The sequence below is a fragment of the Cotesia typhae genome, unplaced genomic scaffold (genome assembly GCF_013202065.1).
Source record: "Cotesia typhae breed Kobodo isofemale line unplaced genomic scaffold, CoteBio_Ctyphae scaffold_13, whole genome shotgun sequence".
Classification (NCBI taxonomy): domain Eukaryota; kingdom Metazoa; phylum Arthropoda; class Insecta; order Hymenoptera; family Braconidae; genus Cotesia; species Cotesia typhae.
Window position 1 is genome coordinate 8,279,508 of NW_027423774.1, and position 18,537 is coordinate 8,298,044.

The 18,537-nt window shown below is 33.7% G+C and overlaps 1 protein-coding gene across 1 annotated transcript; it reads right to left on the minus strand.

Annotated features, from left to right (window-relative positions):
• On the minus strand, nucleotides 1-17,824 carry Cdi (serine/threonine kinase). Its single transcript, XM_074253718.1, has 5 exons — nucleotides 16,057-17,824; nucleotides 12,607-12,728; nucleotides 4,087-4,633; nucleotides 1,270-1,806; nucleotides 1-1,020 (listed from the first exon to the last, which is right to left on the minus strand). Exons 1-5 carry the CDS (start codon nucleotides 17,122-17,124, stop codon nucleotides 508-510), a joined length of 2,787 nt encoding a protein of 928 aa, XP_074109819.1. The 5' UTR covers nucleotides 17,125-17,824; the 3' UTR covers nucleotides 1-507.
• Between the last annotated feature and the right edge of the window lie 713 nt (nucleotides 17,825-18,537).

The following is an 18,537-nucleotide window of genomic DNA, read 5'->3' on the forward strand; positions in this document are numbered from 1 at the left end:
TAGTGATGAAAAAATATTTTATTGTAGCTTGTTTATAAGTCAATAAATAATATTCATATAAGAATGGTACGTCAGATAATAGTAGCAAGAAAATTTGCTCATATATTCTTCGTTCTCGTAACAAACTGATAACTAGGGGGTTAAGAGATACTTTAAAACTTTGGTAATTTTATTTACATTCTATTAACATCCTTTTTTGTAAACAATGATTGAAAATCGTTTAATAAAATGTTTTGCATCAACAAACAAATTTATTTAACTGCGATCAAGTTAAATGAAAATTGAGACTAAACAACAGCTAGGGCTTCCATTGAATAATTAATTATTAATAAAATTAACAATTTAACGTAAAATTGCATCCCACAAAAGTACTTCATTCGAGCTTTGATCGGGCAAAGTACAAAATGGTTACATATTATATATTAACTAATAAATATTGATCTATACAAATACAGAATTTTTAACTACTCAAAAACATTCATTTTATGAACAATAGTAATATTTGAGTCATTTTTTATCGAAAAGGGATAATTTATTTTTAACGGCGCCATCACAAATAACTAGTCGTTGAGCAGTAGAGAGGTTGCACGTTGGTAAACCGCCTTCAAAACTTGCTTTTAATAGATTTATTTTATTCGGAGCCTTATCGTTAGTATTTTTAGTACCAATACCTTGTTTTTTTTCGAAGTACTCGACTATTTTTGAAATAGTTGTGCTAGAGGAGCCAATACTGTTTAATTTTTCTTCCCAATAAGACGAATCTCCTCCACTAAGACTCGCAATATCTTCAGAAGAATCTGTAAATATTGAACTCGTTCGATGGTCGTCCAAGAGAAATAAACTACTGGCTGCAGAACTACTTAACGTAGATGTATGCCGATGATTAGATGATTCCGGGCTTGAATCCTCATCGATACAACTCCAGAATCCAGATTCACAGCTGCCTCGTCTCCGAAATTCCCAGCTTTCTTTGAATACAGGGTTAGCAAAGAAATAAGTACCTCCACCTGTTGTTATAACCTGGAAATAATAAATACGTTGTTAAACAACTTTGAGCAAACCATAAACAATTTAATTTCTGAGTACAAGTAAGAAACGTCTCCACTAAGTGTAATTCATAAGTAGAGATGTGCTGATTTCATAATATATTTATATTCTATTAGGAATGTCTCACAAGCTATTTCATCTTAATTTAAACTAAGATTACAAATAAATTATCGATTTGATGTAAAGAAGTCTAGATGTCACTGTGATTTTAAATTGTCTCACCTTTTTTTCCCATTTTCTTCTTGCAGTAGGGCTACTTGGTTCGGAATTAGGTTTTGTTCTCTCTAGAACTTTGGTAATGTTGACACTATTCGTTAGTTTAAATTTAGTATCAACGGTATCGACAATATTGGGTCTAATATCTTCAAGAGATGGAAGTTCAAGGCAGCTGGAAAAAAGATCTCCTAAGATTTTTTTAACTCCTCCTAGAGCTTGAAAAGGATTTGCTGTCATAGGTCGATAATGAGGATCACTTCGACTAGCAAGTTCAGCAACTCGCCTTGATGAGTGACACCGAGCTTTTTCTGAAGGAGTTGCATTATCAAAACTTCTAGCATCCGCCGAATGACTTCTTCGTCTAGCTGTCCAACGTTGAACACATCTACTTTCTCTGACATTATCATCAAGAGTTAATAAAGTTGTTTCAGCACTTCGTGGTATCGCATGATAATGAATTCTTGATTGATGATTATAATTCTTTATTAAATTCTCTAATATTATAACTATTTCCGGAAAAGTTGGCCGAGATTTGGGTTCATACTGTGAACACAAAAAAAGTTTAAGGTAAAAAAATGCTGTATGGATTAGATTTATTAAAATTGATAGTTTTTTACTTTCACTACCAGAATTCCGTAAATTTGAAGAAGTTAAGAAATTTGTTGATGTCAGTAATATTTTTAAAAATTTAATCTTCATCATAATTGTGATTTTAAGATTTTAAGAATTTATTCCAAATATTTTCAAAGTAATGTTTTCATGTTTGAATAATTGTACGTGAACGAAGGTGAACAAATATATTACTTAGAAAATAAATAATAAGGTAACAGTTGAAACTTTTAAAAAGTTTATTAAATCGAAATTCACTGTAGTTGAAAAGGTAATTCAAATGACATTCTTAGAAAATTTTAATTGATTTGTAAATATTTCAAAAACATGCTCTACGGTTACCGGTATATCGTCCGTGTAAATTTTATTTTAAATCTTTTTTACCTGATACTTATAATTATAATGTTTAACTGATTTAGAAGATGATGACATCCCTTGCATTTAAGCAGTACTTTTTATCCTAATAGGATTTAAGTTATTCCAAATTTTCTGTTTCATTAAAACATTTAATTTCTCATGTGAAAAGCTAAATAGTTAGTTAATTTTTTAATCAAATAGCCTTGTATAAATATTTTAAATAATATAAATCATTTATGGGGCATTCCATGTAGAATGGGAAAATGACTAAAATTTTTCAATTTCTCTAGTTAATTCTAATTTAGTCTTAATTTATTATAAAAAGTCTATATTTTACTAATTTATAAAGAAAATTTTTTTTAATCAATAAGAAAATCGATTTTTCTCTCTTAGTAAATTTTCAGTCGTACTAACTAGTATCCGAGTCAAATGTTGTTTAAATCGGCAACACGTTTTTTTTTTTTAATCACCTTATCAATTCCAGCGAGTGAATCAGTTTATTTAAAAAAAAAAAAATTACGCTTGATTCAAACGAAAAGATACGTTAGATTTTGTAAATTTCGTATTTGAATATAAGCTCATCACATGTCCTACCGGTCACGCAAAAAGATAGAATAATTGTTTTCCCATTCTCAAATCTGTCTTGTTCAATTGTTTTTCTTTGTAGAAGTAACAATAAACATGTTAAAAATGATTTAAACTTCTTATAATTGTCAAAAAATCCAAAATATAGTTTTGAGGTTTATTTGAAATATATCCCACCAGTCACATGTAATTGGTGGGACTTTGGGTTATAGTCAATGCATCATAGAATTTAGTTAAAGTACTGAAATTTACAGCTTTGTTTCTATTAGTGATCTTCAGTTAAATGATTAATTTTTTTTTAACTTAAATAATCACTAATTTGGCGATTTTTCTCGCCGAATTTTTTCGCGAGTTATCCTTCCAATTATCCTATAAGTGAATGTGAAACACTTCACGTAATAATTGCCGTAACTCTTATTTTTTCTCGCTTCACAAAATTATTTAATTTTAAAAATGTGGAACGCTTCACGATTTTGCGTGTCATCCTTATTTATGAATCTTCTCCTATTCTCACTTCATTTCTCGTATATTTTTCGGAGTACATATATATATTTCCTATTCTCCTAAGATTCATAACCCGATGAACAGGATAAAATACGGACGAGTTTTAAGAACAAATTTATTTCATGTTCTCTATTAATTAACATTCAAGTTTATCACTATCGTGTTGTCAGCATGCTTAGTCCATTATTTGTGTTCTTTTATTATTTATTCGATTTATCCTAAATAATTAATAGTTTAATATATAAGCAATGTTTCTAAAGTTAGAATAATATAAAAGCTTCTTAATAAACAACTTCATGTACGCATTTTGTACTTGTCCCACCAGTCACAATAAAAAAATTTTTTTAATTGTTCCTACGCAGGTAATCAGTCTAATTCTTCATAATATTGAATATTTGTAGGATAAATTTTGTATTAAGAGGAAAGTATTTTTTAAAAGCTTAGTGGTCTAACTGAAATTCGATTTTAAATATACCGCGGTAAGAAAGAAGGATTTTTCAATGTTCCACCAGTCACACTCAATCAAACGATAATTACGAGAAATTTAAAAAGTAATAGAGGTTTTTGACAAAATGATGTTGTTAATTAGTTATTCTTCTATATTATAGAATACATTTTACTAAAATACAAATTTTAGTCACATAATTGTAGTTTATAATTGATGGAATTCCAGAGTGAAATGTCCCGCCAGTCACTATGGAATGCCCCTTATTTGCATTAAATTTCAAAAATATTTATTTACAAAAAATTAGTATTTCTGTTACTTACGGTGCAACAATTGAAGGCAAGTTGTAAAAAGACAGGTGGTGGATCTGCGGGAGCACAAATTTCTGCTACAGCAAGATAATCAAGGCCAAAGTTATCTGAGCGCGGAAGAACATCAGGATCAGCAGGTACTCGTCCAATTAATTCACATACTACTATGCCAAAAGAAAAAACATCTGATCGGTGATCATACCACTGTCCTTTTAAACATTCCGGTGACATCCAATATGGACTACCAACTGTACTTAATCGATATCCCGAATTCGGGTCTGGAATTTTCGATGCAAGTCCAAAGTCCCCGACAACTGCTGTAAGTTTCTCAGTTTTTTCGTGACATTTGATTAAAACATTTTTTGACGTCAAATCACGATGGAAAATTCCTCGACTATGAAGATATGCCATACCTCGACCTATATCTTGAGCAAGATTCATTTTTGTAAAATGACTTAAAGGTAGATGCCTGGCCATAATAAGTTGCTCTAAACTACCATTGTTTATATATTCTGTTAATGCATGTAACTGACCCTCGTGGACACAAACACCCATAAATCTGAAAAATAATCAGTATTTTAACATTAATTAGAAAGCACTGATTCTCCTATTATCTTAAGGATTAAAAACATTTAAGAGTATATTCTAAATTTTGTTTTGTAAACTTAGTTATTTTCAAAAATAATCGAAAAATATATTCAGATAGATTACTTAAAAATAAACAAATAAAGGGTATAACCGGATGTATTGTAACGTTACATTTTAGATAGCGTTACAGTAGTAGTGTACTTGAGTAATAATGTGAGATTATGTTGTGTGAGTACGGTAATGTAATAGTATTGAGGACTATCGTGAGCGTGTGCTAGCAAGTTAGTTGTCTCGGGGATGTCGAATGAAGAAAAGGTGATTACCGAGGTGATTACCGCGGAGCGATTGAAATGTCGTCACCCCGAAGTACGGGAGTTAGGCAAGCTCATGCGGTAGCTTGCGGTTAACAGGCCTAGATTGCTGTATGCTCAAGGGTAATCACGAGTGCTGCCCAAGCTCCCAGGGGAGCGGAATTACTGGTAGGTCTGGGGCATAAGCTGTGTGAATAGGGAAATAAATATGGAGGTATGCGTGTCTGAGAGTAGCGTGAAAAGGAGTTGAGCGCATGTGGCATGAATGTAGTGGGGGTACCGTGAAAGGCAGTCTGGCTGAAGTAGTGAATGAGTAAGGAGTGTTTGTGTGTTGAAGTCCGGCTTGGGATCGGATTAAAAAAGAGTCTTGTGGCGATACTCGTAGAGGACGGACGTACCGTGGCTGCTAAGCAGCGATAAATGTGTAGCGAAAAGAAGGAGTTGGTTGCGAGCTCTCGTTGAGTGAGCATCGTGTTTGAGGGTCGAGTGAGTCTCTCGTATCGAAGCTGGCGTACCTCACGCCTGCTGTTACTGTAGACGAATGGCCCGAGCCATTGTTTTTGTTTCGTGTTCTTTTGATACTGCTTCCACGATATTTTAGATATCGATTTAGTTTTATTTTTCGACTTGGAAGGTGGAACTTAGGTTTAAGATTACCAATTGTATGCCAGGTACCGTTTGAGTCTTGTTTTGTAAGGAAAATACTTCCTCTGAAAGACCGAATCACGGCCGACTCTCCATAATCAACATAACTGAGCGATACCGAGGTATTCCGTAACCATCGAGGCCGTCTTTGGTCTTTTAGGAACATAAAAATTAAGTTATCGTATCCCGGTTGCCGATACCGGTGAAACAAAAGTCGGGGTTCCTAGAGGATCGAGAGATGGCTGAGATGGACAAAGTGTAACGTAGTGAATTATGGGCTGCCGTGAAGATCTAGCGTTAGGAAAAATCGTACGTTACCGTATATAGGAAATCTGGGTAATTATTCACAAGTGGGGTGAAACGTATTTTTGGCCATATCTAGGTGAAAAATGGACATTTTTTAATTTTCAACTTCCCGCAAAGAAAATAGAAAATTTTCAAAATTCGGGACGTTATTGGTTTTAGTGTGTGTGTGTGTGTGTGTGTGTGTGTGTGTGTGTGTGTGTGTGTGTGTGATCTTATAACTTTTAAACGGTTTGACTGATTTCATCGCGGTTGGCGCCATTCGGAAGGGCTTGACCAAACTTAGATTTTGATACAAATTGGAACGATTCGAACAAGTAACTTTTAAGAAATCTCAAAAAAAACTACAAAAAATTTTTTTTTCAAATGGTTTTTTGGAAATAACTTTTAAACGGCTTTACTGATTGATTCCAAAAACTAATCAGCTCTTACCATCAAAAAACCATATCAATTGCCGCCAGTCTGGTTAAAATCGGTTGATTTGTTCATGAGTTATAGTTGTCAAAAGAAAACTAAAAAAAGTGTTTTTTCGGAATTGCTGCGAAATTTTTTCGTTCGATCAAATTAAACTTAAGGATTCTTCATAAGGCTTCAAAAACTGTGTCGAATACCGCAAACCGCGTTAAAATCGGTTCATTCATTCAAAAGTAAATGTGGTTTGAAAATTCAAAAAATAGTGTTTTATTGAGAACACCTCTGTCAAAATTAAACCTCTATCAGACTTTTGAGCTGTAAATGCATAAAAAAGCAATTTTTTGAGCTCGGAGAGCTCAAAACAACACCTAAATTGTATTTTTAAGTTCGAAAAGCCAAAAAGCGCAATAAGTGCAATTTTGGGCACTTAAATATGGAATTAGCAAGAAGTTGCAGGGATGGTTTTTAGGGTCAACCGTTTTTCTAATTTTTTTTATGTTGCTTGTTTTTACGGCGAATTTACAGTGGTGATATCGAAAACATAAGAAAATTAATATTTCGATATATTTTGTGCCTTCAAATAATGATAGAAATTTTGGCTCTCATGTTTTTGGATAAGATTTTTACTTTATCTTTTTTTGAAAAGAACAAAAAAATGAGCCATTTTGATTATGAAATGAACCATTGGCTGGCGGCAATTGAGGTGGTTTTTGATGGTAAGAGCTGGTTAGTTATTGGAATCAATCAGTAAAGCAGTTGGAAAATTATTGCGAAAAAACCATTTGAAAAAAAATTTTTTGTATCTTTTTTGAGATTTCTCCAAATCTACCGGTCTAAATCGGTTCAAATTGTATTCAAAATCTAAGTTTTGTCAAGCCCTTTCGAATTGCACCAACCGCGATGAAATCGGTCGATCCGCTTAAAAGTTATGAGAAGGTCACATACACATGCACACAAACACATACACACCCAACACACACACACACACAACCCGTGTCGGGCTGCTGAAACTCACATCGGGCGCTTCAGGTGGCGGATAGGGAAATGCCCGGCAGAAATGTCAGGTACCGAGGAAATGAAATACTCGGGGTGTACCAAAACCTAGCAAACAACGATATGGAAATGTCACAGAACTTCCAAACATCGTTTACCGCACAGGGGAGGGATACCTTAGTGCCGGCGAGGGAAGGCGTGCAAGCGGGCCTGAACTCGTCGTTATCAAGCGACCGTTACGACAGCGGGGTGGACCCCATGGCTCTACTGTCTGGAAATGTTACAGGGAACACGAAAACAGCCCAGATGGAAGGGAACGGACAGCCGAGCAATGTTTCTCCAAAAAGTGGAGGACCTTTTGCTCTCTACAATACTCATACTTTCCGAGAACGAATTAGCTCTTTACCGACCATCTCCGGTCAACAACCGCCAATGGAACGGCTCGGTAGCAAGATCGAAGAGATAGTTGATTTCATCAAGAACAAAAAAAATCTTTATCATCAAATCCGTTAATTGGTTACGACTATTAGTACGTCATATAGACTGGCAAAAAAAACACCAACGACGTCGACCACAACTACTTAAACATCGGAACCACTGTCAACAACAACGGAAGCGGAACAGGCTTCGTCTGGATTGAGACTCCCACGACCTACTTGATGAGTTTCTACCTTTTACCCAACGATGAGATTAGTGTGTTTCGCCATAAGTTGGCAAACATACAGGACACCATCGGCAACTTTGATGGCGATGTCATCGTAGCTAGTGATTTCAACGACAAATCAGCTGAATGGGGTGCTGACTTCTCTGACACCAGAGAAAACAATGTAGCAGACTACGCAGCAAGACTTGACATAGTGCTGAACACTGGAACTACTACAGCCTTTATAAGACCGGGGTACAAGGAATCCATCATAGACATTGCGCTGGAAACTCCAAGGAGAGCCAACATGATTGAAGACTGGACTGTATCCGAAGGATACAGTGGCAGTAATTACCAGTATGTGATATTCAGAGTTGAAATGGCACTTAATTCGGCTCCACAACGAGTTCTTCAACAACGGAAGTGGAACGCCTGGAGGCATGATCCAGAGGCATTGTGAGCATCACTTGCACGGAGCTGGTCTACCCTGCAGAACAATCCGACTTCGGATACCTGCAAGGAGACGGAAAAGATAGTGCTCAAAACGATGAAGGAAATTGTTGCCGTATGTGACACCTCTATGCCGCGACTAAAAAATCGGAGTTTTACTGGCTGGCGTACTGGCGGACAACATATATAGCAGAACTTCACAAAAGATGCCATGAGCTATGTCGCCGCTCAACGAGAGCTGCGAAACGCTCACTGAACCAAGACTTATATTCGAACGAGTACAAGCAGGCTAAAAAAACGTTAAACAGAGCCATCAAAGCAAGTAAAGCGAGGTTGTGGAAAGAGATTTGTAACGATCTCGACAGTGACTTCTGGGGTAAAGCCTACCAAATTGTCGCCAAAGGACTTGGAAAGGCTTCAACAGAAGCGCCGAAGTCGCTTGCCTTAATGGACAGCATTGCAGCGGAGCTATTCCCCAAACACCCGCCGCGGGAGAAGAAATACATGATAGAGAAAATCATAAAGACACCAACACAAGCATGGTCTGGTAGCCTCAAAGCTCGTAAAAAATGTCTTCTCCTCACGCTAGACGTCAAAAACGCCTTTAAAAGCCCAAATTGGGAAGATATTTTAGACGCGCTGGAGTACAAATTTGACGCGGACCCAGAGAATCTGGCATTCGTCGACGGCTACCTTAAAGAAAGAAAGCTAATAATGGAAACTACGGAAGGCCCACAAGAATACACCATACCAGCTGGCGTACCACAAGGCTCAATAATGGGGCCCGATCTATGGAACGCGAACTACGACGAGCTCCTTGAAATTTTGTTGCCAAAGCAAATAGAACTAATGGGCTTTGCAGATGACGTTGCGGCCACGATAATAGTAGACAGCGTAGAAGAGGCCGAACTACTAGTTCGGGAAACCATTGACGTCGTCGAGACTTGGCTTGATAAGCACCACCTGAAACTCGCCAAGCACAAAACCGAGATGGTCGTTCTGACACGTCAGAAATGGTTCCCAAAACCATTCGTTGTGAACACGGGAGGAACAACATTGACATCAACAAGAACGCTACGTTATCTAGGGGTAATGATAGATGAGAAACTATCTTTCCGCAAACACCTCGATAGTGCATGCAGAAAAGTCAGCAAGACGGTATCTAGCCTATCAAGGATCATGGCCAACACGATGAAACCACCAACCAAAAAGAGAAGAGTTCTTTTGGAAACAGTTTATTCAGTACTGCTTAATGGAGTGGAGATATGGGCAGACATGTCAAAACAGAAGATCTACCGGCAAAAAATGGCAGCAGTGCAATGGCGAGGCGCTCTCAGGGTTGCCTGTGCTTACCGCACGGTTTCCGAAGCAGCTGTATTGGTCATTGCGGGAGTTGCGTCCATCGATCTAGTAGCGTTCGAGAGAGCAAAATTCTACGACGCTAAACCCAGTGGCGAACACATGAAGGAGGCAAGAACGAGGATAAAGGTTGTAACAGTTTTACCTGCTCAGATTGGCCCCTAATCAATTTTATAAATAAACTAATTAAATTAACAAACAATATAATTATCAGGGCGCCACCAGGATTTTTAATCACGGTTCCTGGAACCGGTCCAGAGCTGAGAAATCTTTTCTTAGGGTAGAGAGAGTGGAGGAAGGTGCTGTTGAAGAATAAATACTATATAACAATACATCGATATTTATTAACAATAAAAATTAACAATTTAAGCGCTTATAAAGAATTAACTAAATTTCACTCACACACACACTATAATTAGTTAAAACTTATAAACTATAGCCTAACTAACGGCTAATCAGGACCACTTATTAACTATAGCCTAACTAACGGCTAACCAGAACCAACGAGTCTCTCTGCGCAAAGACTGCAGTGCGACAGAGACCGTCTAGCCTAACTAACGGCTAACCAGAACAAAACCAATTTAATATAAGCCTAACTAACGGCTAACCAGAACTATTTAGTTACTCTGCACAAAGACAACAGTGTGACAGAGGTCGTCTAGCCTAACTAACGGCTAACCAGGACCAACTTAACACTATTAACACTCTCTATCACGCATGACCCACACTAATCTTCACACACATAACCCACACTTGTATGATTTTATTTTAACAAAATTGACTGTACTTAATTTCAATTAAAATTTTGATTTAATTATTCAATCATTAGTAATTGGTGAAACGATAATTCCAAATTTATAATCAAATCCCAAAATAGCTGAGTTAACTATTACAATTATTCAAATTCCGATGACCAATTTTAACTCTGTATTAAAGTATTAGATAGATTAAAATTCCTAATTAACTTATTGTCATGGTCTTAATAATATAACAATAATTATTTAAAACAAGAGGCTTAATACCTTGAATTAACTTTTGATAATTAAATCAATCATGACATAAATTTTTACGAGACGCGCCAGTGCTATGTCGAATAGTTATCGATATCCGGTGACTTATCGATTTAGGGTAATTTTACCCTGTTACAAGGTGGAAACGCATCAAGAGTAGCAGGTCCGATGGACATCGGGAGAGACGGGTAGATGGACAGCGCGTCTGATCCCAAACATCAACGTATGGTTTTCTCGGAGGCACGGGAACACGGACTTCTTCCTCACCTAACTATTGGCGGGGCACGGACAGTTTAACGCCAAGATGGGGCTACATCGCAGGCTGACGTGCAAAAACTGCCCGGACAGAATCGAAGACGCCGAACACACTTTCTTCGAGTGTGTAGGGTGGAAAGACTACAGAAACATCATCGAAGAAACTATTGACACCATGCTCGAAGAGCTCAAAAACAAAATCAATGGATTTTTAAGCTTTTATATATAAGCTTAGCGGGAAGTTGCAGGGATAGCTTTGAGGATCAACCGTATTTCTAATTTTTTTAATTTTGCTAATCGGTTTTTATTTAAGTACATAGAAATATTCAGAAAATTGAAAATTTTCAAAAATCGGGAAGTTATTAGTTTGACCCCGTTTTTCGAAAGTCGAGTTTTCAACGAATTTTGACGTTTTGAGGTCCTAGGAAGCTTCCCCGAATGTTTCCGCGATGATGTCCGCGCGCGCGCGTGTGTGTGTGTGTGTGTGTGTGTGGCCTTCTTATAACTTTTAAATGGTTTGACCGATTTCATCGCGGTTGATGCCATTCAAAGGAGCTTGACCAAATTTAAATTTTGGTTCTTCATGCGGACTCATATATGGATCTATTAGTTCTCACCGTACACAGTAATGCACGGTCGAGTAAGATTGTGTATGATCATGCATAGTCATGCTTGTTCTTCCGAAATAACGCATGCTTAGAAATACACGATTGAGTATTATCTAACACGATTGTGCATGATTGTACACGATCATGCATGATCGTACACGATCCCTGCATGATCACGCCTGATTCACACTTTATCAAGCACGATCAATCATACTGATTTTTTACCGGGCATTTACTACTGTCGAAAAGTTAATACTATTGTAAAATCTTTATTTACCATAAAAATACCATTTTAACATGACTAAAAAAATTTTTTTTAATTACATATTTCGACAACAAAACCATAAAATGCTACTTTTTGAAAAATTAATTTATCAAAAAAATATTCTTTTTTATTCTGTTAGTTTGGTTTTTCCAATCTTGTCGACGGATTTTTTTTTTCAATAGAACAGACAATATTTGGGTAGTCAGAGTTTTACATGCTTTAACCTTTTCTCGGTTTTGGGCGTTTCTCACAACTCTTTTCCCACTCGCGAGACAAGGGGATTGCAAGCAATCCGGTGAGCGGAGCGCAGGGACGTATAGTATAGTGATACGAGTTATCAAGGCTTTCATGTTAAAGGTTTACATAGTTAAGCCATAAAAATAATAAATACGGCCTTGATAAAACGGCTAAATATTGAATTCAAACGATTAAATATTTTGATACTTCGAGATTTATTAGTAAACGATAACCTTGAACCGTGAAAAAAAAAAAAAAAAAAAATTAACAAAATCTGTCGAAAAGTGGTTTCACGGAGGACCTTCATTAATTAATAAATATATTTATTATGTCTTAAAAAAATACTTTAACGAGCATAAGTAAATTGTATACTATGAATATTAGATAGAAAAATATTTATCAGTTTATAATGTCTTTATATTTTAAATGTTCTATAAAACTAATCAAATACCTGAGTATATTAGGATGATTGAGTTTGTTCATCAATTGAACTTCTTTCAACATATTTGGCCTATTCGCTGGTAGTTGATTCATTTTGAGAACCATGACTTGTCCTGTCACTTTGTGAGTAACCTGCAAGCATATTAATTTTTTATGTGGTTTGAAAGTTTTAAAATTAAATAGCTGATAATTTGCTCGAATTGCGGAGTATTTTTCAGGTTAAATAAAAGGAATGGGTAAATTAATATTTACATGGCTCAATGTACGTACATCGTACGCAAAATTAGCTGTAATGCACCGGTAGTTTTCTTGATTTTGCTCAAATTTTTAATTTCCTGCTAAGATAATCGGGAAGTTATTAGTCTTACCCGATTTTGCAAGAATCGAGTTTTCATCAGATCTTGAAGTTTTAAGGTCACGGGAAGCTTCCTTGACTACCCCCGCGATGTTGTCACTATGTCTGTAGACGCGCGTGCACGCGTGTGTGTGTGTGAATAGCTTATAACTTCTGAGTGACTTTACCGATATGAACCTTCTAAACGGCATTCTAAAGAGTTTCCTCATACTTAGATTTCTTGTCACTTTAAGCCGATTTGGACCGATGAATTTCAAGAAATTTAAGAAAAAAAATTTTTTGAAATGTGGTTTTTTTTGGAATAATTTTTAAACGCCTTTATCGATCAACTTAAAAAACTAATCAGCTCTTAACCTTAAAAAACCACGTTGATCGTCACTAATTCGGTCAATCGGTTGATTCGTTCAAGAGAAATAGTGAACGAAAAATTTCAAAAAATCTGGAAATCGGTTGACCGCCCAGGCCAACCCTGGAAGTTATATTTTGGCACACCCTAGTGTATATGGATGTATGTAAACTTCTCATAACTCTTCAACGGCTTGACCGATCGGATCGAGATAGATGGCGATCCAAAGAGCATTACTGCCATTGAATTTCGTAAAAATTTGAATCGATTCAATTTGCTAGATTTAGAGAAATCTCAAAAATAAAATTGAAAAAAAAAATGGTTTATTTAGAATAATTTCTAAATGGCTGTACCGATCAATTTCAAAAATCAATCAGCTTTTAATCTTGAAAAACAACGTCGATCGCTACCAATCCTGTCAAAATCAGTTGATTCATTTATGAGATATCGTTGGTCGAACAAAATTGAAAAAAATTTTTTTTTCGGAATTTCTATGAAATTTTTAATCTGACGAGTTGGCGATCCAAGATTCTTGAAAGAGCTCAAAAACTGCGTTGATTGACGTAAGCTGCGAGAAAATCGGTTGATTCATTCAAAAGTTATTACGGTTTGAAAATTCAAAAAATTGTGTTCTACGAAACCTCCATCAGACTCCTAAGCTCAAAGAGCTCCAAAGCATAGAAAAGCTATTTTTCAAGCTCGGAAAGCTCAAAATAACGCAAAAATTACGCTTCGAGCTCAAAACCTAAGTAAGTGAAATGTTGAGCGCTTAGGTATTGAGTTAGCGGGAAGTTACAGGGATGACCTTTAGGGTTAACCGTTTTCCTAATTTTTTTTTTTTTTGTTAAGAAGTGAACTTGGAAACAAAAATTTCAAAAAAAGAACGTCTCATTAAATCAAATTTTGAAAAAGTTATAACTATTTAAAAAATAAAAAGAGATTTTTCTGTCGTAAATCAAGCGTTAGAAAAGTTGATTCATTTTGATCTATTATATTCTCGCAATCCCACAAAAAAAAAACCCAATTTAGATGAGTTTTGATTCGTATAATAAACATGTAGGTAAAATTTCATGTGGAACTATTTTACAAATAAATTTATAAAGATTACCAACGCGCAATTTTGAATCAAATTTATTATTCATCATCAGTGTGACATTTTTTGTAGTAAAATATTAATTGGCGTTAAGCATATAATAAGTGGAATTTTATAATTCTCCAACGATTCATCAAGGAGTCAAAACAGAAATTATTTTTATTCGTTCTGAGTGAAGCCATGGTAAGGGAATATAAATCGACTGAAGCGTTAGCAGTGGTTACTTTCGGCGTTACTTGTAAAAATACCAGCAGAAATGTTTGCTGCATTCTTTTTTATTTTTTACCATTATACGTACTGGTTGATTCGTTCAACTAAAAAACAAAACTGCAACTACTACACTGATAGAAAGATTTATTAACTATCAATAATTTAATTTATTTGAAAACAATTATTTAATTTATTAAATTTTAATAAATATTTTTTAACATTCAATAAATATTTATTTGGAAGGAAAGTACATTTATTAATAGTTAACAAATATTTATTAACAGTTAATAAATATTTTATTGAGTGAATTTTTTTTGCTTGCAATGTCATGTGATATGAAGATTGCTTATAAACAAAAATCATTTTTAAAAATTATTTGTATGAATTATATTACATTATAATGTTTATTGTAGTATACCGAATCTTATCACAGCTCATAATCATCTTTTATATTTTTAAATACTAAAAACGTTAGTTTATTTAGTGATTTGAATTATTATCATATATGCCAGCTATAGGGTAATAATAAGTGTCAAAAGAAAATTGCTATTTTTGCTTTTGATTTTGCATAAATATTTGTTATCTGTTATCTGTTATCTATTCATTAACCATTAATAAATATTTACTAACAGTACAAAAATTTTACTCAAGAAATTACCTATTAACTGTAAATAAATATTTATTAAATTCTATGATGTTAAGAAATCATTTATTAACAGTTAATAAAGCTTATTAAATATAAACAAATCCTTCTATCAGTATATAAAACTATTACATTTTTTTTGTAACTTTTTTTTTTACTATTATTGATAATATTTATTTATTTTTATGTTGTTTGCTATTGACATACGTATAAAAACGTACTCTGACAACCTCCCGTAGTTCATATTTTGACTATCGCTGCAGTCACACTCATAGCGAATAGGGAATTGAACACTCTTCAAAAGAGGTTTCCTATGATTTTTTGATAAATTGAATCTTTTAAAAATTATTTAAGGTCAAAGTTCGATTTATACGACACTGCAGGGTTCTTAAACTTTTCTTGTGAATCTATTTGACTAATTGCAAAATTTTACTCTAACGTTGAAAAAGTTATTTTTATCTCCTAGTAATATGATTTAATATATGATTGATTCTTACATGTATACCCTATTTTGTTATAGCAGAGAATGAAAAAAGACAATTTGAAACTAAGATGTGTGGACTGTTCGACGAAAGCGAGATGTAGTATTGACTTAACAAGTTATTTAAAAGTTTTAGAACAATACTATTTTGACCGAATCAAAAGAAGTCAGCAATTTGTGTATAACCAGCCCAAACTGGACATTTTCTGGCTATCAAAATTCACAATAGCTTGAAAATATTTTGTCTTGATGGACTATAAAATTATATGCATCAAAACATGAATTTTCTAGTTAAACTATATGAAAAAATACTTATTATTTTGAGTTAATACCTTAAAAACTTCAGAAAAAAAACCTGCGCCGATTTTCTCCATAAAAAAGTCATCCAACCTATTAAGAGATAAAACAGCATGTTTTAATGCTTGACAAGATGCACCTGTTCTTCTTTTGGCATTATTTTCTTGGGTATGGTCGCTATTACATTTTTCAACCAGACACAGTGAGTTGCTTTCGAACTCTGTAGGCCTCCAGGGATCTCGACATTTTTCTCTATTTTCATATTTTATTCGGGAAGACTGTAATTCTGTAGGTAAATCTAATGGCAAGAAGTTTTGACAATTTGTCTGAATAGTTTGATTATATTTTTCATCTGCTGAAGACATTGATACTAAATTAGAATGAACTAAATGAAATTTTTGTTTATCTAAATTTGTTGGCTGAAGAATAATATTAGAGTTATTACTAGTTAAAGAATCATTATTATGAATTTCTGAGTTATTTTTATCACAATTTTTACATGAAATTTCATCAGATTTTATTGACATAGCTGATTTTGATTTCAATATCTTACTTATGTGTTCCTCTTTATTAATTAATTCAGTAGCACTAAGATTTTTGTTGACATGCATATTTTGATGTATTGGTAATTTTTTTGAAGTAGTTAACGACTCTTTACATGCATCAGCTGGTATATATAAGTAATTTAAACCAGAGGAAGATGTTTTTATTATCGGTTCAGGAGCACCATCAGGAAGAAGATATTTTGATCTTGAATCATCCAAGAGTTTCGAACAATCGATATTAATTGAGCATTTATGAACACTTGAATCAATTATTGAGGATAATTTCGGTTGTGAAATAATTTCATTAGCTTGATTAACATTCAAGTTGTTGGAAAACTGAATATGATTATTGTAAGCATTTTCTGATGTTAAACAATCAACTATAACTGGATTATCCTCTTTGGTTTTCCAAGCCTTTAATTTGTTTTCATTATTTACAGTCGTATTTTCATCCACTGAAAAACATGACAAACATTTATTTGAAGTTCTTAACCCTTGTTTCAATTGTAATACACCAAGAGATCCAGAAACATTTGTAGTAGACGTATTTCCTAACATGTTTTTTTCTCTTTTAATGCTGGAATTACTGTTATACGGTAAATTTATGCTGCACAATAAGATACTACATTGTAATCTTGTTTATTGATTATCTTATTAAGAAACAAACGCATTAGTTTACACAATAATTCGTATTAATAATCTCAACATTCATTTTCTACAAAATGTTCAAATACGAGTATCAAGTTTTCAGAATAAAATGGTAATAAAAAACACTTGATTACTCAACAATAACAATAGTCAAATTTAAGGAAGGCAGTCAACTCGAGGCTTATTTATTTTAGTTATAATTATTATTTAGAAAGTTTAAATTCACTCAAAATTGTCACTTGATCTCGATATAATCACAACATAAAAACTATTATTTGAAGAAATTATCACATTTGACACTTGTTAACGAATTATCTGAAATAAATCAATTTTCTTATTGTGACACCATGAATATTTTTTTGTAGAGTAATATGTTCGAAGATCAACTATATACGTACATTAATAAACAATCACACCGCATAAACATAGGAAGACGACGTAAATTTATTTAATATTAAATTATTAATGAATACATTTCAATTACAATTAAATATTCAAGTTTCAAAGGTAGTTAGAATATATTCAATATTTAGTATCGAAATTTATTGTCATCTTTTGTAATAATTAATTGACAATTTTTTAACTATAGAGAAAGTTGCTGACAACGCCAAACGGTGGCCATTAGATAAATGTAATAAAATGTGATAGGTAGTTGTAATATATGCGTAAGTTGAAAGATATTTTTTCTTGATTACTTACTGGGTAATTGATTTGGCTAAATAACCAGTAAAATGCATTTTTAATATTGGCACCTGTGTTATGCCTCGAGATGCATCCAGCAGGTGACACTACTAGCCAACGAAGTGCGAATTTAAATGTAATTTTGATTATTTTTAATTATTTTATCAATTTATAATTTAAATAATAAAGACTGTCCAAATTAGAAAGTTTAAGTTCCATGTTGTAGAATATTTATCATATAAAGTATATTTTGTTTCAAATAAATATAAGTTATTATCGAGTTCAAAGGGACATTGTAGTTGAATTCTAAGAAACCTTAGGTATTTGAGATTCAGAGGAAAAGTCATGAAAGACACGTCTGAAAAAAATTCTACGATCCCTTGCTTCAACGGCTAAATAATAACGTAACCAATATGTAACTAAAAGTAAGATCGTTAAATAACATATTTTTGTTAAACTTGCTTTAATATAATATTGCAATGAAATATATAAAAATTAAATTAACAACCCATATCCTGTAACCAACTTATAAATAATTATTCATTAATGTTAATTAAAGAATAAGATTTTCTAAAGTAGTATGATTAAATGATATTTATCTTTTATATAAACAAATAAATTATTTCACAGTTTTAGGAGAAA